General features: G+C 42.0%; 1 protein-coding gene across 1 annotated transcript in view; it reads right to left on the bottom strand.

The window, feature by feature from the left end:
* LRMDA (leucine rich melanocyte differentiation associated) overlaps positions 1–25,128 on the bottom strand; it is a 1,415,555-nt gene that overhangs the window by 235,173 nt on the left and 1,155,254 nt on the right. Inside the window, exon 6 of the mRNA XM_073595197.1 lies at positions 18,611–18,695. Coding sequence (XP_073451298.1) covers positions 18,611–18,695 — 85 coding nt within the window. The remainder of the gene's footprint in view (positions 1–18,610; positions 18,696–25,128) is intronic.

Genomic DNA, 25,128 nt, shown 5'->3' with positions numbered 1-25,128 from the left:
GGGAGGATCTGACGCGTTTCGACCCCAGCGGGTCTTCTTCAGAGGATATATGTAAACTGTAAAGATGTTGACATATATTAAGATTCTTAATTGAGAGATGAAAAAAAGAAACACTAAATAAGTATTTTCATATATATTTACCGGTCACATTGCATTAAGCCATATTAGGTGGCCTCTGTGTATAAAAAAACCCTCTTTTTGCTTGATCCCAGCGTCTCCCAACAGTTGGCCCAGTCAGCAAGGTAGCCAGCAGCCTATGCGTGCCTTGCAAGGAGTCACACTACAGGTAATCCCAAGAGTTCTGGGGGACAGCAGAGAGGGATGAGCGGTGCCTGTAGTCAAAGTATTGTGTGTAATAAGTGGACAACTCAGGAGGATAATTGAGGAATTTCCGTAGGTGTTTATGTATGGTTGTATTTGTACATATACACTACATATATGTTTAATATCAGATATTGCAGCTGGATGGTCTAGATGGTAGAAACAGAAAGGAAAGAAAGGAAAGAAAACCAGGTGAGGAAAAAACTGGTGGGGAGGGAGAGGGGAATGAAAAAAAAAAAAAGGGGGGAAGAGAAAGGGAAGCTGGTGATGTGAAAGTGAGGGAAGGAGGAAGAAAGGCAGGGAGGGAAGGAAAAAGAAAAAACATAGACCAGATCCAGTTGCAATAACTTGAATATAGGGATATGACAAATGTAAAAAACTATATATTGTATAATTATATAATTATATGACAGTGCCAAGTAAAGATAAAAAAGGCGAAAAAGGTGAAATAAAATAGAAGTGAAAGGACAAGTGAAAAACCAAGCCGTGACCAACCACTCCAGCGAGGATGGCCTTGTGACATCATCGACCCAGCATGCCCGGATTGGTGACGTCACAAGGGAGTGGGGTCACCCGCTGATTTCATGGGGTGACTCTGCCCCTTAGCTATTTAAAAAATGACAAACGGAGGAGCAGGCAGTCTGTGGGGAGTGCTCAACGAGGCCAGAGGCTTTTTTTTTCTTTTTTCGGGTTCGGCAGTGCAGCTGGCAGCGTGAGATTGATCTATATCAGTGGAAATTGTTTTTTATTTTTTTAATAAAATTTTTTTAATAAAGGAATTGTCAAAAACTTGTATACTGTCTTTATTCACTTTTACACATTTTTGGTGAGTGGGTATTCATTCACATGGGGGGGGCGGAATCTGAAGCCCCTCACCCGCAGACTCCCACAAGCACAGCCAAGGGTTGTGGGGAAGAGACCTTTGTCCCTATCAACATGAGGACAAGGTGCTTTGGGGTGGTGGGGAGGAAGCTCCCCCCCTGTCCCAAAGCACTCCCCCATGTTGGCGGCATGTGGCCTGGTATGACTTTCCTGGCCTGCCAGGCTGCATGCCCAGATAACGGTCTGGTATGCCGTTTTTATTTATTTATTTAAGTGTGGGGATCCCCTTAGAATCCATACCAGGCCGAAAGGGCCTGGTATGGATTGGGAGGGGACCCCATGCTGTTTTTTCCTGGAAATTTCTATTGCCAGCATTGTTTCATTTACATTTCAGCTGTCAGTTCGGAAGCCCATTGACAGCTGATGAGTGATCAGTTGTTAAGGAGACGGCTGCTGACTTCCTGGCCCGCTGCTTAACAACCAGATATTCTTCACACAGTATTCAAATTCATTTTTCATCATTTTTCAACTGATATGAACACAAATCATTCTGATAATTTGGAATTCTTTAGACAATTAATAAACAAAACAAAATTTAATGAAAACGAGACAAAAATAAACAAATTCCGAAACGACACTAAAGAATGCATTAATATAAAAAAACTTCTGCCTTTACAACTCCTCCTAAAACTGCACCCCCCCCCCCCCAAACACCTACACTTACTAACCTGTGTAACAAAGTTGTATTTCATTTTCAGGCAACTTTGGTCACATGGTGACATGATCTTCCCTGTGTTAGCCAGCTCTCCCCTTGAGCAGCGCTAACTGACACAGGGGAGCCAGATCACATGATCAGGGCAGCCTAAAAATAGGTATGTTTACAGATCTTTTGTACACAGGTTAATCAGAATAGGTGTTAGGAGGGGATATGGGGCAGCTTTAACAGTAGTTAGGTCTAAGCCTGGAATTACACTTTAATGATACAGTACTAGATCTGAATTATTTTCACATTTCTATGTTGTATTCCATAAGAGCCTCCCAATTAAGGACCCTCTCCCATCCTCAGAACCCATAGTAGCTTTGTGGGCTGCTATGGCTGTAGCTATGCCATTGACTTTAATAATATCATATATCTGAATGGTTAGATTAGCCCACTGAGCAAGAGCGCCCCCCAAAAAAAGCCCCACTATTGCTGAATGAAGGGTTGGAGGTGGATTGTCATTTCCTGCCACTTGGCTTGCTGTTGTGCTGACTGAGGAGCATTAATGACATTCGTGTCACTGATCTGGAACCAGTATACAGATAGGAGTTTTTTCATTCTGATTTGACTTACTTTCTGCACGCTTGCTCTTGGTCAAGGCTTAGCAAGCATTGAAGCCACTTGGTTAATACAGTGGCAAAACAACTAGTAGTCTTTCCAGATGGAGGTCAGCAAAACCAATGATAGGTTTGCCTAAAACTGGTTCATAAATGCCATTTGAGTTTTTTTTTTTTCTGTTACAGCAAAAATAATATAACATTAAGACCAACATTATGTCAGAATTATCCATTGGGGTCAAGTGCTTTTTATAGCTTTGCATATCATTTTTTTGTTGGTATTTTTGATTGATCTTTGTCAAAAACCTGGTAGAGTATGCATAAAACTTCTTTTGTTTAGTTGTCACTTGAGGTTTTTACTCTTGCCCTGGACCTCTCCTCTGTTCTCGAAATTCCCCAGGCTCAGCATCTTTCTCCACTCATCCACAGGCTAAATGAGGAACATGTGAAAATGTAAAATAAATCTCTCAGCTCATCCTACATGTGGAGGGTGGATAATTTATTGAGTACTGCCATTAATCAACTGCATTTTTATGAGCCAGATAAAAGAGAAAATTAGGAGCCTTCCCCCCACCCCCTGGTGTTCTGTTCACCTTCTCTGGTTCCATTTTAGAAGAAGGCTTCTAAAGGAATAGGGTGGAGGGGTTTGACTAGTAAGGTTAACCACACAATTACATGTCAGCTCAGCTCATTCCTGCTTAGATCAATGTGTTAGGGGGGAAGCAAGAATTCTCCTGTATTCAACAGGGAGAAGTGACCCCTGCAAGTCATTCATCTGAATCATCCTGAGGTGACATCACTTGTCATAACTCATCTACTAGCAGAGCCCTTGAACGAAACTGACTTGTCCTGTTGGATTACATTGATACTATGCAAAGTTCTGCATTATCTCTACAAAGGAAGGCACAGGGCAACTAGCTCAAATAAACCCAGTAAACCCTTGCAGAATTAGCAACTTAAATACGTGCAGGTTTAATACATGTAAGCACATTTTGAATACATATTGCTTACTGCAGTGGTGAGAAACTATATGAAAGCACCACACAAGTTGATAGGAATATCCTGTCAACAAGCACAAACATCTATTAATTCCATATGAGCTTGTTAAATTCCCAGCAACACAAATGGATTTTGCATATGATCAGAGAATATAAATAAATCAATGCTTATGCAACCTGTACTACAAACCATCACCATATGACCAGTCCTAATAGGAAAATGTACACAGCTTAACCCTTTAGCAGCCTACAGTGTTTTCTGTGCACTATTGCAGGAATTAAGAGATTCTCCATCTGGATGGCCCTTCCTGACTGTCACTGATAAATGTGCTGAGTTTGACATTACACAGGAAACACGCCTGGCTTTGCCTGCTCACTCTCCCCACACACTGGTTACATTACAATGAGGCTCAGATGTGGGAGCGTATAGAAGTAAATCATTCAGATCTGAACAGTCAGTTTGCAGAGTATCTGCTGCCGCTAACAAATGCGCACAGTAAAGCTTTCATAGTTATATGCAAGTATTTTATTCTCAAATTTAAACTGTACAGATGTTCCTAACTGTGCTATGTCAAGCAAATGGAAGTCATAACATGGAGAAATCATTTCCAACATAAAAAAAAAAATATTGTGATATGCTGCATTCTTCTTGCTCTTAATTGATTCAACTCTCTTTAATACTATTTTTTCTTTTGCATAGAACAAAAATCAGAATGATGATGAATATGGATGAATATCAAACTCTGATACAAGAAAAAAAAGTTTTAAGAGCATGATAAATGTACCCTTATGCCGCGTACACACGGTCGGACTTTTCGTCTACAAAAGTCCAACGGACGCTGACGGACTAAAGCTGGCTGGTAATCCGATCGTGTGTGGGCTTCTCCGGACTTTCAACGTACTTTTTTAGCCTCAAATCCGACGGACTTTAGATTTGAAACATGCATCAAATCTTTACGTCGTAACTACGACGGACCCCGAAGTCCGCTCGTCTGTATGCTAGTCCGACGGACAAAAAAACGACGCATGCTCATAAGCAAAAACTAAACGGAAGCACTCGGTCTAGTAAAACTAGTGTTCGTATTGTAGGTAGCACATTCATCACGCTGCAAAATCTGTGATCGTTGAATGCAGCGCATTTTATTTCTTCTTTACGAATGCTCTAAAGAACGAAGGTGTTTTGCTGTTCATAATCAGAGTTCTCCCAAACTGATTTCTGGATTCTTTTTCTCTTTGATCTCATGAATGATATAGTATGCATTTTAAAAACAATGTTTCCATACTAATAATACTTTTTCCCCTTTTTTTTTTTTTTTTTTAGGTTTGTAAAGTTACCACAAAGAACCCATTATTCTTTTTTTTTTTTTATAGTGATTATTTTTTTGTTTTTAGATAAAGTTAACCCAAAGCACCGTTTTTGGTTATGTAAATTTTTTTATTTTCAAGACTTACCACTTGAACATTATTAACATTAGTAATGTATTTTTGGTGTGTTTTTTCCAAACTCAATGAGATTGTTGTCCCTTGTTAATTTAACATTGTGTGTAAAATCAATGATTTCAAAGAAAACACATAAAGTCTTTTGCTAAACTCAAAAAAGATCCATTTATTCATGGTCAAAATAAAATAAAGAGGAAGTCAACGCTGGAAAAAGTCGGTGTACAAGAAAATTGGGATCTTGCGGAGTCCATATAAGAGGGAGCACAATCTGGTCCAAAAATCCCAGAGATCAACAGCACCAGCAGATGATCTAGATGTCCCCAGACTGTGGTCCTACAACAGCCTGCGTCTTCTGTCAGACCAGACTGAACCCAGGTCATCACTTTCTTCTCTTCCCTGCAGCCTTTCCTCCACGCTGCCCTGCAGCCTTCCCTGTAGCCTTCTTTTGAGGCTATGGCTCTGGTGTTTCAGTTGTGGCAGGAGGAGGAGGAGGAGGAGGAGGAGGAGGAGGAGGGGGGGCTGCCTCATGTAGTTGGGTGTTTTGTGTTAGCGTGCCCTGCAGCCCCTTATGGATTGTTTCCCCAAATAGGCGCTCACAAATGAGGCGCTGCTCCCTATTCATCTGAAGAAGCCTGCTGGCTAAGTAGCAGCCATAGGATTCTTCCGCTTCGGGGGGGCTCCTTAAAAAACGGGTGGCCTCTTGCATGAGGCGCAGGGATGCGTCCTGTGTGACCATCCCCTTCCTGGCCCTTTTTTTGGGAAGGTGGAGGGGAGGCACTTGGGATTCGGTCAGGCTCCTACTGGGCCCAGCCACCTCACTTGGCCCAGCCACCTCACTGGGAGCAGCCACCTCACTGGGAGCAGCCACCTCCTGCCTGACACTGGGCCCAGCCTCCTCCAGGATGATGGTGAATCCGGCCTCCTCCAGGCTGTCCATGGGCCCGGTCTCCTCCTGCCTGCCATTTTCCCCACATTCCTCCTGGATGGACTCATCCTGTGTATAAAAAAAGGACAATAGTTTGAGTATATTTTTTTGGGTTCATCAATGACACACAGTTTGCTTCTCATGAATAGCAAATTCAATGTGAATACATCTCTTTAATAAAAGAGTCTAATCAGACACCCTAATTATTTCAAGCAGGTGCCAAACATATTTAGCCACTACTGTCAATTGATATGTATACACAATTTTGAGTGAAAAATTATTTTAGACAATTATAACATCCAGTTAACATCATTAATATTAGTACAGTAAATATTTGTTAAAATAATTTACCTGACTCCAGATGGTCATATCTGGTTCATCCAGGATGGAAGACCCAGCTTGCTCCTCATCAGCCTCTGCTGGGGTGGAGGGAAGGGTGGAGGGAAGGGTGGAGGGAAGGGTTGAAAGTGATGGCCTGGCTTCATTCTGGTCATCCAGAAAACGGAGTTGATTGTAGTACCACAGCCTGGGTACATAAACATCATCTGCTGATGCTCCTGATCTCCTTGATTCCTGGATCTTCTTATGCTCCCTCTTATACATGTTCCTCAAGACCCCAATTTTCTTGAGCAATGTCTCCATTGTTGCTTCCGGGATGGTCACCTGGACAAAGGACAGAAGTCTCTCCAGCGTTGACTTCCTCACATGCTTTGCATAATACTGAGGGTGTTTCACCTCCCACAAATTCCTCATCTCTCGATATTTCGAAATAAAAGCTGTAAGGAACTCTGGATCCTTAAATAGGGGATTCATTATATCTGGAAAAGATGAAGTCACAAGACAAAAAACACTTTTATTATAGGTTTCTGCTAACCCCTCATCATCTTCTCCCTATGTAGGCCTCATCAATCTATCAAGCCATATAGGCCGCTTGCTACAAAGTCATGACCATAAAACCCAAAAAAAATATATCTAAAATTACCTTCGTTTTGTAACGTCCTGGTCCACTATCACCTACCACAGAACGTACGTACGACACGTGCGCAAGGGCCCTCTTTACACACTACGCATGTGTGAAACTCCGCCTGCGTCGCCCGCCCCTGACGTTCGAAATTAACTCATGTTCTCCGCCCCCTAATTCGACGCGCAGAACGTACGTACGACACGTGCGCAAGGGCCCTCTTTACACACTACGCATGTGTGAAACTCCGCCTGCGTCGCCCGCCCCTGACGTTCGAAATTAACTCATGTTCTCCGCCCCCTAATTTGACGCACAGAACGTACGTACGACACGTGCGCAAGGGCCCTCTTTACACACTACGCATGTGTGAAACTCCGCCTGCGTCGCCCGCCCCTGACGTTCGAAATTAACTCATGTTCTCCGCCCCCTAATTCGACGCACAGAACGTACGTACGACACGTGCGCAAGGCCCCTCTTTATACACTACGCATGTGTGAAACTCCGCCTGCGTCGCCCGCCCCTGACGTTCGATTTTAACTCATGTTCTCCGCCCATTTTTTGTTACGGCGCGTAGTGGAGTAAATAATGGCGGAGACACCTGATATGTTGACGACCTCAGGTAGTGGAGACAGCCCTGAGGCTGGAACGTCAACAAAATCTGTGAGGCCTAGATTTAAGGCCTCTAATATGAGTTTTAAAGAGATGGTGGAGATGGTGGCCATTCTTCACAAAGACGACTATGATGGGAAGTATGGGCCGTACGCACGGCCAAATTTGCGCAAGGCCAAAATAATGGCGAAGGTCGTGGACACTTTGCAGGCATCTTTTGGGGTCCAGCGCTCCAGAGATCAACTTCGAAAAAGATGGTCTGACCTGAAACTCAGGGAGCCGGATCAATACAGACGTATCCGGAAAGTTCTTAAAAAAAGTAAGTACTTGTCGTGTTTTTCTCTTGTGTTTATTACCTTGTATACTGCTCCATGTTCTTTTCCTTCCTATACGATTTTTTGTTCATCGTTTTAAACGATCTTTTAATAAACCTCGTTACATATCTATAGATAGATCTATCTATATATATATATATATATATATATATATATATATATATATATATATATATATATATATATATATATATATATATATATTATATATATATATATATATATATATATAGATATAGATATATAGATATATAGATAGATATATATATAGATATATATATAGATAGAGAGAGAGAGAGAGAGAGAGAGAGAGAAATATATAGAGAGAGAGAAATATAGAGATAGGTAGATAGATAGATATAGAAATGTAAAACATTCTTTTTGAATATTTTAAGTTATCTTTTTTTTTTCTTTACATTTAGTTAGATATTTATAGATTTTGTTCCAGATATAGAGAGAGAGAGAGATCAAAAGATTATTAACTATATTTTGAGATATTGATATCTAGATATCTATCTATCCGATATGTCTTTATAATTTTAAATATTGAGGTAAAATAGGAACTCTACACAAACCACTTCACTACAAATGTTGGAAAATTACTATGTACTAAAATATCTGTGTGCTAAGTAGATTAATAATTTTTTGTTTCACATAGGGGAAAAATCACTCAGCCAAAAAGAAGACAGTCCACCCCAAGCCAAACATGATTGGGAAATCAGCCCAAGTCCCACTGAGGATGTGGAGGAAGGAGAGGTGGGCGACATGGGCACCCCACCAGGTGAGTGTCTGACACACCAGCTTACGGTAATCTATGCATGGCTGCCTTTTGTTTAATGTAATTTTTCTACTCTATTTTAGGGGATCTTGTTGTGCTTGATTCAAGCAACAGCGCCACCCCCGAGGATGTGGAGGAATTAGGCTACATGGGCACCCCACCAGGTCAGTGTCTGAGACAACAGCTTTATTATGGTAAGGTAAACTATGTATGTGTGCATATTTCTAAAGACATTTTTTGGTTTCATTCCATTTTAGGTACAAGAAGTGACTATTTCACCTCAGAAAGTGCCCAACGGCTAATTGGTCAAATAATGGCCTGGAATAAGGACATGGATGAAATGCGTAATCGGCTGGATCGTATGCAGCAGGAAATGAAGGACATGATTGATGTTTTGGGTCGAATCTAAATGCTCTTTTTGAAACCCCAAAACATCAATCATGTCCTTCATTTCCTGTTTTGCTGACCCCATTCTGGGCCTTCTCTTTATTTTTTTGGCTGAACAGAAATGGCTGTTTAACCTAATTTAAAAAAGGAGGGCTGTTTCTCGAAAATACATAAAAAATCCACAAAAAAATAAAACTTGATTTTCTCAAAAACCCCCCAAAAAAAATAAAAATTGATTTTAAAAAAAACAAAAAAAAAACAAAAATTGATTTTAAAAAACCAAAAAAAAAACAAAACTTGATTTTAAAAAAACCCAAAAAAACAAACTAAAACTTGATTTAAAAAAAACAAAAAAAAAACAAAACTTGATTTTAAAAAAACCAAAAAAGAACAAAACTTGATTTTCAAAAAACCCAAAAAAATAAAAAACTTGATTTTCCAAAAACCAAAAAAAATAAAAAACTTGATTTTCAAAAAACCAAAAAAATAAAAAAAACTTGATTTTCAAAAAAACAAAACAAGTTAAAAACTTGATTTTAAAAAACCAAAAAAAAAAAAAAAAAAAAAAAAAAAAAGCCTGTTTGCGAAAATCAAAAAGCCAAAAATATTTTTTTGTGGATTAGGTAGAAATATTTAAATATAATTATATTTTTCTACATTATTAAGATATCATTATATTTTTGTCTATGAACATTTTATACTAAATGCAGAACTGAATGCATAGCAACCATTAATAAAAACATCTCCTTATAGGAATTAAATAAATGTGTGGTTTGTTATTTCAATGCTCAGTATCAGTTTGGTTATAATTGTCAAAAAGTTGTTTACAGTGGCAATGGAGCTTATTTAGACATTTAAAATGAAAATACAGTTGGCACTACAACTGCTCGACCATAACCTAGGAGAAAGCCCAAAAGAAAGGCAAGCAATAAATATAATTCAAGATTTCATCAATATTTTTTTTATTGTAAAAAATTAAATATCCTGGCCCATTGCAATGGCCCCCCTACCCATAAAATAATTAACATATTGCTGTCTAACTTGACGGGCACTTTGGGGGGCCAAGCCAGTACGGACAGTATCCAGGCCCGTAAGGTTGGCATCTATAATAAGTCCGGCCTCAGGCTCAACTGTGCCTATATAATTCTGAAAATGTTTGTTTAAAAAGTTGTGCAGAATGCAGCACGATAAAATTATAAAATTAAGTTTGTATTCCGCCAAATTAATGGCTGTTTGAAACAGGCGGAACCGGCTGGCCAGAATTCCAAATGCATTCTCAACCACTCTTCTAGCTCTGGCCAGCCGGAAATTAAAAACCCTCCTCTCCGGGGTGAGGGTTCTTTGGGGGAATGGCCTCATGAGGTGCTTGCTGAGAGCGAAGGCTTCATCGGCAATGAAGACAAAGGGGAGTCCTTCCACATTATCCGCATCAGGTGGCAATCCCAGGCCACCACTCTGGAGACGCTGGCAGAACTCCGTCTGGGCAAATACTCCTCCATCCGACATCCGGCCATTCTTCCCCACGTCCACATATAAAAAATCATAGTGTGCCGACACCGCCGCCATTAAAACAATACTGTGGAACCCTTTATAATTGAAATAGTATGACCCCGAATGGGGTGGTGGCACAATGTGGACATGTTTCCCATCTATAGCCCCTCCACAATTGGGAAAGTCCCAACGGCTGGCAAAATGGGATGCCACAGTCTGCCATTCCTGTGGCGTTGAAGGAAACTGGGGAATCAAACAAGAAAACCAAAATCAATTAATTTGTAAGCTAACATTGCAAGAAAATTAGACAATTAAAAACATTATTCCCCAGCATCAGTATAACATTCAATAATTTAATTCTTCTGTAATAACTAATATGGAAAGGCACACTTATCAGATTGCTCACCCCCTCTGATGGAACATTGATTACATTTTAGGGGGTTGTGAAATCCCTAAAAAAGATTACTTTTAGGACACGCAGGAATTTAGGGACTAAAAAGGCTACAAGACTGCAGTTGTCGCACTCTGCAGGTGCAGTTGCTAACCAGCTTACAGTAAATGAGGTAATGTAAAAAGGCATTCATGTTGCAAGGAGTACACAATCACATGCAAGGGCAATTAATGAAAACACTTTGAGGATTGCATATGATTTGATGATGGAAATCAGCAGAGCTTCTGCTCATTTACTAAAGCACTGGAACAAATGCACTTGTAGAGTGCACATGCATTTTGCAAACTGCAACATATATTTGCTTTAGACAAATCAACACCACAGAACATTCAAGCAAATTTTTACGAGGGTGGGGGGGGGGGTTGTGAAATCTAGATAATTGCTAATTAGCAGCACACTATTTGGAGTGAGTTTAGGTGGGGGGGGTGGGAAATCTAGATAATTGCTAATTAGCAGCACACTATTTGGAGTGAGTTTAGGTGGGGGGGGGTTGGGAAATCTAGATAATTGCTAATTAGCAGCACACTATTTGGAGTGAGTTTAGGTGGGGGGGGGTTGGGAAATCTAGATAATTGCTAATTAGCAGCACACTATTTGGAGTGAGTTTAGGTGGGGGGGGGGGGGGTTGGGAAATCTAGATAATTGCTAATTAGCAGCACACTATTTGGAGTGAGTTTAGGTGGGGGGGGGGGTTGGGAAATCTAGATAATTGCTAATTAGCAGCACACTATTTGGAGTGAGTTTAGGTGGGGGGGGGGTTGGGAAATCTAGATAATTGCTAATTAGCAGCACACTATTTGGAGTGAGTTTAGGTGGGGGGGGGTTGGGAAATCTAGATAATTGCTAATTAGCAGCACACTATTTGGAGTGAGTTTAGGTGGGGGGGGGGGGTTGTGAAATCTAGCTAATTGCTAATTATAAGCACACTAAATACACTCAAACAAAATACATTCAAAATGAGTACACTAGGTGGATATGTTCCCATCACTTCATGCTGGGGAGGTTATTGAAGGAAAATATACATGCATGACAAAAAATAACAGGAAAAAAATCCTGCATGTGTGAGGATAAAAAGGGGACATTCACACTATATTGCAATGATGGTAAGTAGTGTTTGAAGCAAGAAATACATTACATTATCAAAGATTACATAAAAGAACATGTGATGCTAATAAAAGAAAAATATCTTACCTTAATATAGTCCTTCTGCAGGACCTGGATGATGGCAGAACAGGTCTCTGGGATAATGATCCCCAGAGCCTGGGGGGAGATGCCTGTCGAGAACTTAAGGTCCTGCAGGCTTCTCCCTGTGGCCAAATACCGCAAGGTAGCGACCAGCCTCTGCTCCGGAGTGATGGCTTGCCTCATGCAGGTATCCTGCCTGCTGATATAGGGGGTCAGCAAAGCCAACAAACGGTCAAAAACGGGGTCCGTCATCCGGAGAAAGTTCCTGAAATCCTCAGGATTATTCTCACGGATCTCACGGAGCAAAGGCATGTGACAGAACTGGTCACGCTGAAGCAACCAATTCTTGGTCCATGAACTCCTCCTCGCCCTGTTCATGGACTGGTCTTGGGCTGAAGAATAAACTACAGCACCAAGCACATACAATGCACGAGCTCTACGACGAGTACGTACAGGTAACATGGTTTCAAAACGGTCGGCTGGTCAGAACGCACTAAACAGAACGCACTGAAGAACAGCAAGGCCTGTGAAGAGCGACCTGAAAATCAGGAACGAACGGCCAATAAAACAAAGATTTCTCAATGCCAACTGACCAAACGCACTGAAAAGCAGATACAAACCTCACAAGCACAGACTGAACAACAGTTAAAACGAACTGAAAAATACGAGTCTCACAAGCGCGAATCGTCTCTCACCAAACTTCTACTAACACGAGATAAACACGAGATTAGCAGAAGGAGCCCAAAGGGTGTCGTACGGGCTATTGAACTTCCGTTTTATAGTCTCGTCGGACTTGGTGTACGTCACCGCGTACTAGGCTGTCGTACTTTTGTGTGGTCGTGTGTAGGCAAGTCCGTTCGTAAGAAAGTCTGCCGCAAGTCCGCCGAAGGTACGTCGGAAGTATGTCGGACAGGCTGTCGGACTTTTGTAGACGAAAAGTCCGACCGTGTGTACGCGGCATTACAGTATATGTGAACCAAATCACCAAAATCGAATATACCAAGTCATTTAATGGTGATCTGATAGCCTTGATTTTGTGGTGTGCCGTGGGAAAAAAACAATATCTTGTGTCATGTTCGGCTGCCGAATGTGACCCAGTCAAGTGAACTGGGCCACGATGCAAACGCAAGCCAAAAGCTACGGTCATGGTTTCGGCTTGGTATTCCCATTCAAAATCCCCATTTGGCTGTCAAAAAAACCCAAAAAACACAGTATCACCCCTATTCCTGTCAACCACTCTTGTAAATTAGCTCAAACTCAATAACCAAAGCATTGCATCCACAGTATGTATTCAGTTATTTTCAGCTCTACGTTATCCTTTAAGTGGGAGGTTGGGGTGTGGTAAAACTGCAGATCAAACGTCTACGTTTCCTGCTACCCTGTCAATCATGTAAACAAGCCCCAAGGGATACTTCATCACTGACCGGCTGAGAGTCGAAACATGTATGGCTGGTCTTAGTCTTTGAGTTTTTCAAACTTAACGAGCCCTGTTTGTAGCACCCTCCTAGTATAGGTGATAGGATTTATATAGTTAAGTTAGTGTAATTTGCTCCTCCACCTAATGGGGAAGCTAGAGGCAAATTTATCTTTAGCATTCTGCCAACAGAGTGCTGCAGCTTACTAGGCAGGACTGCTCATAGTGTTCTGCGGACGACCTGAGGGCCTGAAACTGGAATGTAAGAGAGTGGCCCTTGATCTTCTAAGCTGACTGAGGGGGAAGTTCGCTGAGGATCCATCTGGTATCACTGAGAGAGGCTGCTGGTTGCTCTACAAAGGCCTGTGAGTACAGACATCCGTGGGACCCCAGGAACTAGTGCTGTTAACCTGCCCTCTGCTGTTCTCTAGTCAGCTGCCGAGTGATCTGAAGAGCTCTGTCTACCTGTCACTTAATGCATGGAACTTTGCTCAAGCTTCTTTACTTCTACACTGCTAAATCAGGAGAAGTCTGCCATCTGCTCCCAGCAAGGCACTTCAACTAATTCTCCATCTTAGAACAAACAAGTGGTTACTGCCCCCACCTGTAACTGGTCTCTGCAGCAAGGAGCATTGGAAAGGCAACGCATATAAAAAAAAAACAAAGAAATTTCCAAGCTCAAACTTACACACCAGCCTGCAACCAACTGAATTGACCTGTCCAACAGTATGCGTTAAAGAAAGGGGTTTAGTTGCACTCCATCTTAGAACAGCTAGAGTCCTCAAGTTGTGCATTGTTTTGTTTTGGAGTATCCTACAGCAAACCCCTTACCCTATCCAAGTTCCTCTAAAATAAAACTACAAAACAACACCCCTAGACTGGTCTTTGATTCCAATGAGTTGGAATGTGCGTGCACCTGGCAGCAGAAATAGCTTGTGCCTGGCCGCCAGTACAGAAGTGGGGGATACTGAGCAATACTATAGCAGCTCCTACAGGGTAGTGCTGCATGTTTTTAACCTTTTATTGGGGCAGTAAAGTGACTAGGTGGTTAGCACTTCTGCCAAACAGGTTGTCAGTTTGAATCCCAACCATGGCACAACCTGCATAAAGTTGGCATGATCTCTCTGCGTGGGTTTCCTCTGGGTACTCTAGTTTCCTCCCACACTCCAAAGACATGCTGGTACAGTAGGTTAATTGGCTCCTGTCTAAATTGGTCCTAATATGTGTATGTATGAATGTGAGCGCCTTGATGGCAGGGACTGATGTGACTGTACAATATATATGTAAAACGCTGCATAAAATTGACAGCGCTTTGCAAATACCTGTAATGACAAAAAAATTATGTAAAACCACCCACCTTCTTTATTACATTGGATGCCTGCTTTTTTAACTCCTCAAACGTCCTATGCCTTATTACAACATCCTACCCAAAAGTGAACTTCACATTTATTTACAGCCTCACAAGGACCTATACCTAATAAAAAAAATCTCTTTTTATACCATGCCAAAATGTTATGTACGTTTGCAGCTGCAGTTCAGCATTTAGTGGTGCCAGAATTCCAAAGTCCTTCTCCATCTCCACTTTTCTCAGCTGTATTCAATTTAATGTATAGGGGGTAATGCCTTTAGCACAGACTGGGTTTTTAACCTTATATCAAAATACAGAAACATTCTAGTCATAAGTCAAAAGTTTATTTCTGTCTATTTAATATTTCTTAAGAAAAAACAAAAAACAAATACATTAACTTACTTAGATCATGCAGATACCAAGAACTTACTTACATGATAATGTTGATTGGTTGCCCTTGCTAAACTGTTCTCACAGCAGAGTAATCTTTTCTGGCATTGTAAGTCACACAATGATACACTCTTACACATGTTTTGGGACTTTCTTTCCTTACAACTCAAAGACATATCCCTTTTTTGTCAAACCGGCTGCAGTCCTGTTACACCTGACACGTCTCTCTAGAAAACTTTATAGTAAGTCATTACTTATTCACCTCTTGAACACTGCAAGGGCTTGCATTCCATATGTGGAAACAACCGACCCCCCCACCCACACGCACTCGATGGCACTATGGTTTGCCAGAGTCAATGACATACAACAGATGGAAAAATTAACTTTGGCCTTGAGAGATAAAGCTGAAGCTCAAATATAGTCTTAATGCTTTAAAGATTTAAACTTCCCCTGTGATAATAGAGAGTTACGATGGAAAGTTTCCACCTATAAATGCCTGAATTTGTGCTCACATACTTTGTACAGCACCACAAGAGTCCAAAAACTCAGTGCACACAATTGCTCAAATCTCCTGGGGTCCAAAGCTCAGTCCCACCTCTTCCATGCCTTTCTAATAGCCCATAAGGCCAGCAATTATAATTATGGACCAACAGGGTGATGTAGAAGGAAAAAGAGGGTGGGTCCAAGTTGTTGACAGCAAAGCAGGTTTAGAATAACAAGAAGGGTGCTATACAAAGTGGTTAAGAAAAATGCCATCATGTGCCAGCTTTTTATCACAGCTTTCTAAGGGCCCTTTCACACTGGGGCGGGCGTCGGCGGTAAAGCGCCGCTATTGTAAGCGGCGCTTTACCGTCGGTATGCGGCCGCTAGCGGGGCGGTTTTACCCCCCACTAGCGGCCGAGAAATGGTTAAAAACCACCACAAAGCGCCTCTGCAGAGGCGCTTTGCCGGCGGTATAGCAGCGCCGTCCCATTGATTTCAATGGGCAGGAGCGGTGAAGGAGCAGTATACACTCCGCTCCTTCACTGCTCCGAAGATGCTGCTGGCAGGACTTTTTTTACCGTCCTACCAGCGCATCGCTCCAGTGTGAAAGCCCTCAGGGCTTTCACACTGGAATGAAAGCAGCGGCACTTTCGGGTCGTTTTGCAGGCGCTATTATTAGTGCAATAGTGCCTGCGAACCGCCCTGGTGTGAAAGGACCCTAAAATACAAAGTTTAGGTAGGCAGCCATAGCATTGTGTTAAGAATACTGTATAAACAAACACACACACACATATATATATATATACAGTATATACATAAAAAAGCAGATCTGCACGCAAAAGTTAAAAAAAATTATGTCAGTTCTGCTTTAGCACTTTTATGATTTTTAGAATCAAGCTCAAAACAACTTAGAAAGCTCTTTACAGTGTCTTTAAAAAGCATTCATACCCTTTGAAATTTTCCAAATTTTGTCCTGTTACAACCAAAAACTTAAATGTATTTTATTGGGATTTTATGTGAAAGATCAACACAAAGTGGTTTATTTACTAAAGCCAAATCCACTTTGGAAGTGCAGTCACTGTAGATCTGAGGGGGACATGCAAGAAAAATAAAAAACAGCATTTTTGCTTGTACATGATTGGGTGATGAAATCAGCAGAGCTTCCCCGCATTTCAGATCTCCCCCTCAGATCAAAAGCAACTGCACTTCCAAGTGCACTTGTAGTGCAAAGTGGATTTGCCTTTAGTAAATCAACCCCAAAGTGGCACATAATTGTGAAGTATAAAGTGAATGATAAATGGTTTTCAAAATTGTATTTTTTACAAATAAATATGTGAAAAGTGTGGGGTACATTTGTATTCAGCCCCTCTGAGTCAATTCTTTGTAGAACCACCTTTCTCTGAAATTACAGCTGCAAGTCTTTTTAGATATGTCTCTACCAGCTTTGCACATCTAGAAAGTGAAATTCTTCTTTGCAAAATAGCTCAAGCTCTGTCAGATTGGATGGAGAGCGTCTGCGAACAGAAATTTTCAAGTCTTGCCACAGATTCTCAATTGGATTTAGGTCTGGACTTTGACTGGGCCATTCTAACACATGAATATGCTTTGATCTAAACCATTCCATTGTAGCTCTGGCTACCATGGGCCTCTTGGAAGCTTCTCTGATTAATGCTCTCCTTGCCTGGCCTGTCAGTTTAGGCCATGTCTTGGTAGGTTTGCAGTTGTGCCATACGCTTTCCATTTTCAGATGGTGGATTGAACAGTGATCTGTGAGATGTTCAAAGCATGGGATATTTATTTATAACCTAACCATGTTTTAAACTTCTCCACAACTTTATCTTAAACCTGTCTGGTGTGTTCCTTGGCCTTCATGATGCTGTTTGTTCACTAACGATGTCTAACAAACCTCCGAGGGCTTCACAGAACAGCTGTATTTATACTGAGATTAAATTACACACAAGTGGACTCTATTTACTAATTAGGTGACTTCTGAATGCAATTGGTTTCACTAAATTTTAGTTAGGGGTATCAGAGTAAAGGGGGCTTAATAAAAATGCACGCCACACTTTTCAGATATTTGTAAAAAATGTTGAAAAACATTTATCATTTTCCTTCCACTTCACATTTATGTGCCACTTTGTGTTGGTCTATCACATAAAATTCCAATAAAATACATTTACGTTTTTGGTTGTATCATGATAAAATGTCGAACATTTCAAAGGATATGAATATTTTTTCAAGGCACTGTATAAATGAGTCTACAGATAGGATTCATATCATTATTATTTTGCTTTCTTTGGAAATCTGTTTGGTTAGATGGTAGTAGGTTGAAAAAAACCTGCCCCTCTAAAATCACATAATTATGGCTGTACTTCTGTAGATAAAGCATATTCAGTGATATTTCACATCATGCATCAACCTGTATTATTGTTCAATGTGTTGCAAGCCTCCAGAAATAAAACTATTCAGTGGGGTTGGAACTTAAATGTCAAACTTATTCTGCTTCTGTGACCTAGAAAATGACCTCCGGGTGCTAAGGACTGGGTTTTTGATCCCCATCTTGTGCTACATCGCTACATTTTAACCCATTTGGTTGTTATCATTGCCCATAAATGCAGATTCTCTGTGCATGCAAGAAAGTAATTCCATGCTGATAGGAAAATTGATAGCTCACACTCAAGGTTTTGCCACCATAGCCTGAGATACCTATCAGATAGTTGTACAAGTAACAAGATTTATATTTTGTGCTAAAGCATAGCCTTTAAATCCTGTTAATTCAAAGCACAGGCTGTGGGCCTGACAGGGATGTTTTTTTCATCACCCATTTGAAAAAGTGTAGCGCAGAGTGAAAATGCTGAGACAGCGAGATGGAGTGAACCAGAGAGAGACACGTTGTAAACTTTTTACCACTGTGCAGTAAAAGACTATATAAATAATATTGCATGTACACCTTACCTCTGTGAGTCGTTGGATCCCTGGATACTGGTGGCAAAGGCGTGTAAGGCACGTTAGGAGAGCTTGAGTCCATATTACCTGAAACCTGACAAAAAGACAAAGGAATATCAGTTAATGGAGTTTAGTGACTAAATTTTCACTGTAAGCAAATACAAATCATTGGGATACAGTAAACATTTACGATTCTCTGTCTTTACCCTATACTCCCCAGCATCAAAAAGGGTTGTTTAATGCACGCTCCTGACACCCACAATGGCTCCAAAGAGGCTGGAGTAGAGCCAAATGGCTCTACATAAGTATTTATTGATCCATTAGTTTGATTTAATTCTACGATGTATTGATATGTTTGTAGTGGTGACAGTTTCCTCTCATATGTATTGCCCCTCCTCCAGGCAAGACTGGATGCATGCCAGTTCACATACAGGCTAGAACTTCTGGGTTCAGCGTTAATGAATACTTAGCCTTACAGACAGCTTTAGAGTGGGCATAGCTTCAGAAATTTTTTTTTTTCATGCTAAAGTACATGCTCAGTAATGTGTAAGTGTGCAACTTAAAATAATTTGTTACCCTTCAGAGTACTCCCCTGACAATTCCTTAAATTGCTTTCCTCTCAAGAAAGCTGGCACCATCACTATTCGGGCACCATCCAGGGTCATATTTATGCATATTTGTAAAGTTGCATGGAGGTTCAAAAAAATGAAGAAACTGTAATGTCATTGATAGGATGTTTTGACTATCATTTGAAGTGACAAAAGATCGGCAATTCAGGATGCAACTTTTGCAAACAATGCAGCTGATCGCAGAAGCTCCAAATATTATGTAAAGTGTTACTACATAGGAGGAATTTGTTTATATCACAACTATTTACATATATATTATGTTTATAATCTCTCCACTAAATCTATATATGATCTGTTAAATAAAAGAGCGAGTAAATATGAATAATTTCAGTTGGGGTTTATGATTGGGTGGATTGCAGCAAGAACACAAACATATACACTTTTTCATAGTATTTAATCAGGTAAAGTTAGCCATTCTGTCTCAGTGAGCTCATGACACATGAAAAATATCCTGAACAGATGTAATCTTAACTCACCAAGGATTCCTAAATTATATATACACACGTGCACATACTCATTGCAGAAGTAGTAGTTTGTGACCTAAAGCAGGACTAAACCCTCCTTTTCTACACAGCCAAAGTAGCTACCATCTTAGTCTCAGTTTGATCTTCAGTTGTCATGGGGCTACACATGTGGTCACTTATGATACTAGCCATTTGATGGCATGACATTTATATTAAGAGCACAAGAAACCATAGTTATCAATCATGGCATGCATTGAATTCAGTTTAAATCAATGGGTTTAGTTCTACTTTAAATAAGTATTAAACCCACTTATTTAACTGTTTCCTAAAACAAAGCTCAAGTTGGAAATGTTCAGTGAATGTTATTACATTTTTAATCAAGCATTCTAATATTGTTTTCTGCAGTGATTTCATTTGCATTCTGCCTACTACCGCCTGTGCAGTGCAAACTACATTCAAAGCATGCCTAAGGTGATGAGTGTCACACTTGCCAGTGTACTTATATTAGCTCTCAACCAAAGTTTCATGCCCTCAAATGACTGATCACATGTGCAGCACCATGTCAACTACGCTGTACATATCTAAATATAAGCTAAGATGGCACTGTTCCAGGAAGGTTTAGTTATGTTTGTAAGTCTATGTTCGGGCATCATTTGAAAAAATTAATTATATATATATATATATATATATATATATATATATATATATATATATATATATATATATATATATATATATGTAGATCTATATCTATATATAGATATCTATATATCTATACATAGATAGATATCTACCTATCTATAGACAGATAGATAGATAGATAGATAGATAGATAGATAGATAGATAGATAGATAGATAGATCTATATCTATCTATCTATATATGCATATATATATATATATATATATATATATATATATATATATATATATTTATGGTCGGAGCCCTCCGTCCTGATAGATATGAAACACATAAACACGTCACAAGACTAACAACATAAATAGACCTGAAGTGTGCCCTGGCCTGCTGTATGGTAAACCCAGATCTGCTGGGCGGTATGCCAGAGAAGGGCGCATACCTTAAGAAAGTAATGGATATTTCTGTAGAGAAATTGTTTGAAGAGAAGTGCCTTGAGAAGGGGAATGGGTGGGTGGGTACCGCGCACTGGAACTGACACAGACCATTGTGGATGGTCTGGCTATATACCCTCCGGGCTCCTCCCATAATTTCAGGCCGGTAAACCGGCCTTCCTATTTATGGTCGGAGCCCTCCGTCCTGATAGATATGAAACACATAAACACGTCACAAGACTAACAACATAAATAGACCTGAAGTGTGCCCTGGCCTGCTGTATGGTAAACCCAGATCTGCTGGGCGGTATGCCAGAGAAGGGCGCAAAAAGACTTGGTTTAGGGGGTAATGTTTTATTTAAGTTTATGGTCTTCTTACAGAGCGAGCTTGCAAAAGGCTCGTGACATTTCTACTTGTGGATTGGGAATATAGCGAGCAAAGCAGGTGGATTTCCACCTTCCCATTTTCCTGATCACGTGGTCCGGGACTCCGTTTCGTGAGGATGCTGATGCTGCTCCAATACGGAAAGAATGTCCAGAATAACGGTTGGGGTCAAGGCCTAAGTTGCGCAGAAGGATCCTGACGTGAGTAGTGAACTGGTTGGTACTAAGCGGGCTGATCGGGAACGGCAGCAATGGGCTGTCCTGCGAGGGATCAAGTAAATGGGCTAATAGACTATTTAGGATGGCTACGGGGTACCAGGCGTTGTGCGTTCTGAAGAGCTTGATGTCAACCCCTGGACCGGACTGTTGTGTTTTGGATACCTCGAGGTGTATCGTGAAGTGGCTGTGGTGACGCGTGAGGTGGCGTCTGCGTAAGGCCCTATGACTGGTGCTGCTGACTGTGAATTCGCTGGGTCGTAGAAAGCCATAAAATGCCAGGTAGATGGCAGCTTGGATGACCAAGCTGGGCAAAAACCGAAAGGTGAGCGTGAGAGTATGGTGGACATGTCTCGAAACATGGCACTGGTGACTGGTAAGCGTTTACCGCTAACTTGGGGTTTCTGCTTGTGGATGCCTCGGAGGATGGCCTTGACCGCATGGGTAGCGAACAAAGATGGTTTGTTAGGATCTAGAAAAGAGGTGAAATGCTGGATGCCAGCTAGGTAGAGTCTAATAGTGTTGTAGGATAACTTCAGCTGAGTGTGGCAGTATGAAATGAAGGCCAGGATATGATGGAGATCTCCTGGTATAGCCCCGGGGTTAGCCTCTAGAAACCTGTGATAGCTTTTCCAGGCAGCATGGTAGCCTTTCAGGGTATTGTGAGATAGTGACTGCTTAATCAGACTAGTGGCGTCATGAAGATGTCGCTTCAATCCAGGGTTAGCTGTGACCAATGTGGGATAGCAGACATGGTCGGGTCGGCTCCAGGTTCCTGCGAAAAGAAGGTTGTGTAGTTAAAGCGAGATAGCGCGTTGGCCGAAGTGTTGCATTTACCGGGGATATGAACGCAGAGGACATTAAATTGGTGCTGTAGTGAGAGTTGCACCAGCCTGCGTAGGAAGGACATGATGGCCAAGGACTTGGAGCGACCTTTGTTTATAATAGAGGCTGTGGCTAGATTATCTGTGGAAAATGTCACTGTTTGTCCTACCCAGTTGTTGCCCCAGACGTGGGCTGCTGCAACAATGGGGTAAATCTCGAACATCGAGGAGGATTGACTGAACCCGGGGATCGAGAGTATTTCTGGCGGCCATGGTGCTGCGAACCAGTGGTGGCCAAAAATAGCTGCAAAACCTGTGGAGGCTGCGGCGTCCGTGATTATTTGGGGTGAAGTGGGAGACGCTGATGGGATAAACATCGAAATGCCGTTCCAGTTTGTTAGAAAATCGTCCCACCTGGCTAGGTCAGCTACGGCTGCCTTGTCTAGTTTAAATATTAGGTCGGGGTCTTGTACCTGGTAAAGGAACACCAGGAGACGTGAGACGAAGGATCGCCCTTGAGGGATGATCCTTATGGCAAAGTTCAGCATGCCAAGGAGGGATTGCAGTTGCTTTTTGTGCAGCCTTGCGTATTAGTAAATGTGTGGATGACTGTCCTGATGCGGGTCAATTTGTCGGGAGGCAGACTAGCTTGCATGGTGTGAGTGTTGAGTATGATACCCAAGAAGGTGACGATCTGTGCCGGGCCTTCTACCTTCTTATCCGCTAAAGGTACGTTAAGATTATGAAAGATTGTTCTGAGGCTGTTTAGATCAACTGGGGGCTCGTTGGGTTTCTCTATGAGTAGGAAGTCATCTAAGTAGTGGATCACTTTCTGACAGGACGCATGTTGTGAGAGAATCCAGGAAAGAGACTGAGCGAAAGTGTCGAATAGCCACGGGCTGCTTTTGGAGCCGAACGTTAACTTGGTGGCGAAATAGTATAGACCTTTCCATTTGATTCCGTGCCACCGCCATAGGCACGGATCAATTGGCAACAATTTGAATGCGTCCGAGATGTCTGCTTTAGACAACCAGGCGCCTGCTCCTGCGAGAATGATGGATTGAATAGCTGAGTCTACCGTTGAATATTTAAGTGTAAACTCTTCTGAAGGTATTAGGGAATTTAAACTGGGTATATGGGAACAATGAGGCGCGGACAAATCATAAACTAAACGAAGTTTATTTGAAAACTTGCCCTTCACAAGGCCGATAGGGCTGACTCTCCATACAGAAAAAGGTGATTGTGTAAAGGGGCCGATTATGTATCCCCGGTCTAGTTCTGTTTGCAGCAGGGTGGTGATGGTTTCCTCGTCGGTAGCGGCTGACAGCAGGTTTTTGCATTCGTGAGTTGTGTTTGGGAGTGTGATAAGTCCGGTGTGAAAGCCTGTCGTGAATCCCCGGATGAGAAAGGCTGCCAGTGAAGGTGTTGGGTGTGAGGCGAGGTAAAACGCGAGCCATCCGACGTGCACTCGGCTTAGTCATTCGGGTTTAGGCTGTTTCATAGCGCAAGCGTACCTGGGGTGAGCTTTGTGGCATGTGAGACAGACATGAAGTAGTTTGCAGTGGGGGAAGTTACAACCCCCAAAGTTGAAGTTATTGCATATGGTTGCTCCCCCTAGTGCCTGGATGGGTCGTCCTAATCTGTCTGCCTGAGCCGGCTGAGTAAATGCCGTTGAGTGACGAGTGACGCTGGGAAAGAAGGGAGGGTTGGGGGGGCGTCTGCCACCTGACTCGGAGCACCAGTTGGCCGTATGGGTGGACGACTGGCAGTTGGTACAGAGTGGGGAACGTAGGCCAGCGAAATGGCGACAGAACAGCTCTGTATCGATGGTACTCCAGTTGGTTTTTACTTGAAACTGGGAAAGTCTAGCTGCTGCTTTTGCTGAAAATGACCTGTGATAGTCATAAAAGGAGCATCCCCCATATTTATAACCTAGATCTACTATTGCGTGTAGGTATAGGTCCAGCTCCTCTCTCCTGTTGGGGTTGACCGTGCATAGCACGTCTCTGAACATGCCAAATGCTAGTACGAACTCCGCAATATTGAGTTTGCGGGTAAGCCTATGGTCTTTGACCTTTAGGACGACGGAAACGTCTCCCCACGCATAGGACTTGTTTTCGGCTGGGTCGTGTACTGCGATGAGGAGGGATGCCAAGTTAATGTCCTTCCCATCCATGATGTCCTTCCTGATGCCTGCTGGGACGAGATGTGCGGGGAGGACGTAGGTATAGATGTCGGGCGTACCTGTAAGGAGAGGCATGGGGGTGGCGGTGGTTACTGTAGATGGTGAGGGTGCAGCTTGATGTACCTCCAGGGTTCCCACTCTTGTCTGGACATCAGTGACTGCTGCCGATAGTGTGGTCACCAAGGAGTGCAGCTGAGTGATTGCTGATGAGATTGACTGTAGTGATGCCTGGGTGCCCGATTGGGCTGCCGCTGGCGGAGGAAATAGCAAGCTGAAAAGCTCAGCTTTCCTAGCAGTCGCAGGGAAAGGTATTCCCCTGCGCCGTAGTTCAGCTGTAAGCTTGGGGATGGTCCAAGCTCTGAGAGACTGTAAGTCGTCGTTTGCTGAGTCTGCCCCAGGTGACGACGGGGTGGAGGCGAGGTCCTCGCTGCTGGCCTGCGACATGGTGTCCGCTGCCTTGAAGTCCTAGTAGTGGAGTTTTAGTTTTTTGAGGTCGAGACTTGGGTCGACCGGGAAGCTGAGGAAGATACTGTCCACACCTGTTGCAGGATGGATCAACTGAAGAACTCTACTGACCTGAAAGGGGGAAGGGTTGGAGAAATCGATGAGTAGCCGTGTTGCTACGAAAGATGAATGGCTGTATGAAGCCATTTCGTAAATGTTTGCGGTGATTTACAAAGTAAAAGAGTTTTTTTTTTTTTTTTTTTTTTTTTTTTTTTTTGGAATGTGCGGTGGGGTTTTTTGCTGTGCCGGGG

This window comes from Aquarana catesbeiana, linkage group LG08 (assembly GCF_042186555.1).
Source record: "Aquarana catesbeiana isolate 2022-GZ linkage group LG08, ASM4218655v1, whole genome shotgun sequence".
NCBI classification, from domain to species: domain Eukaryota; kingdom Metazoa; phylum Chordata; class Amphibia; order Anura; family Ranidae; genus Aquarana; species Aquarana catesbeiana.
This window is presented reverse-complemented; position numbering and strand designations above follow the sequence as displayed.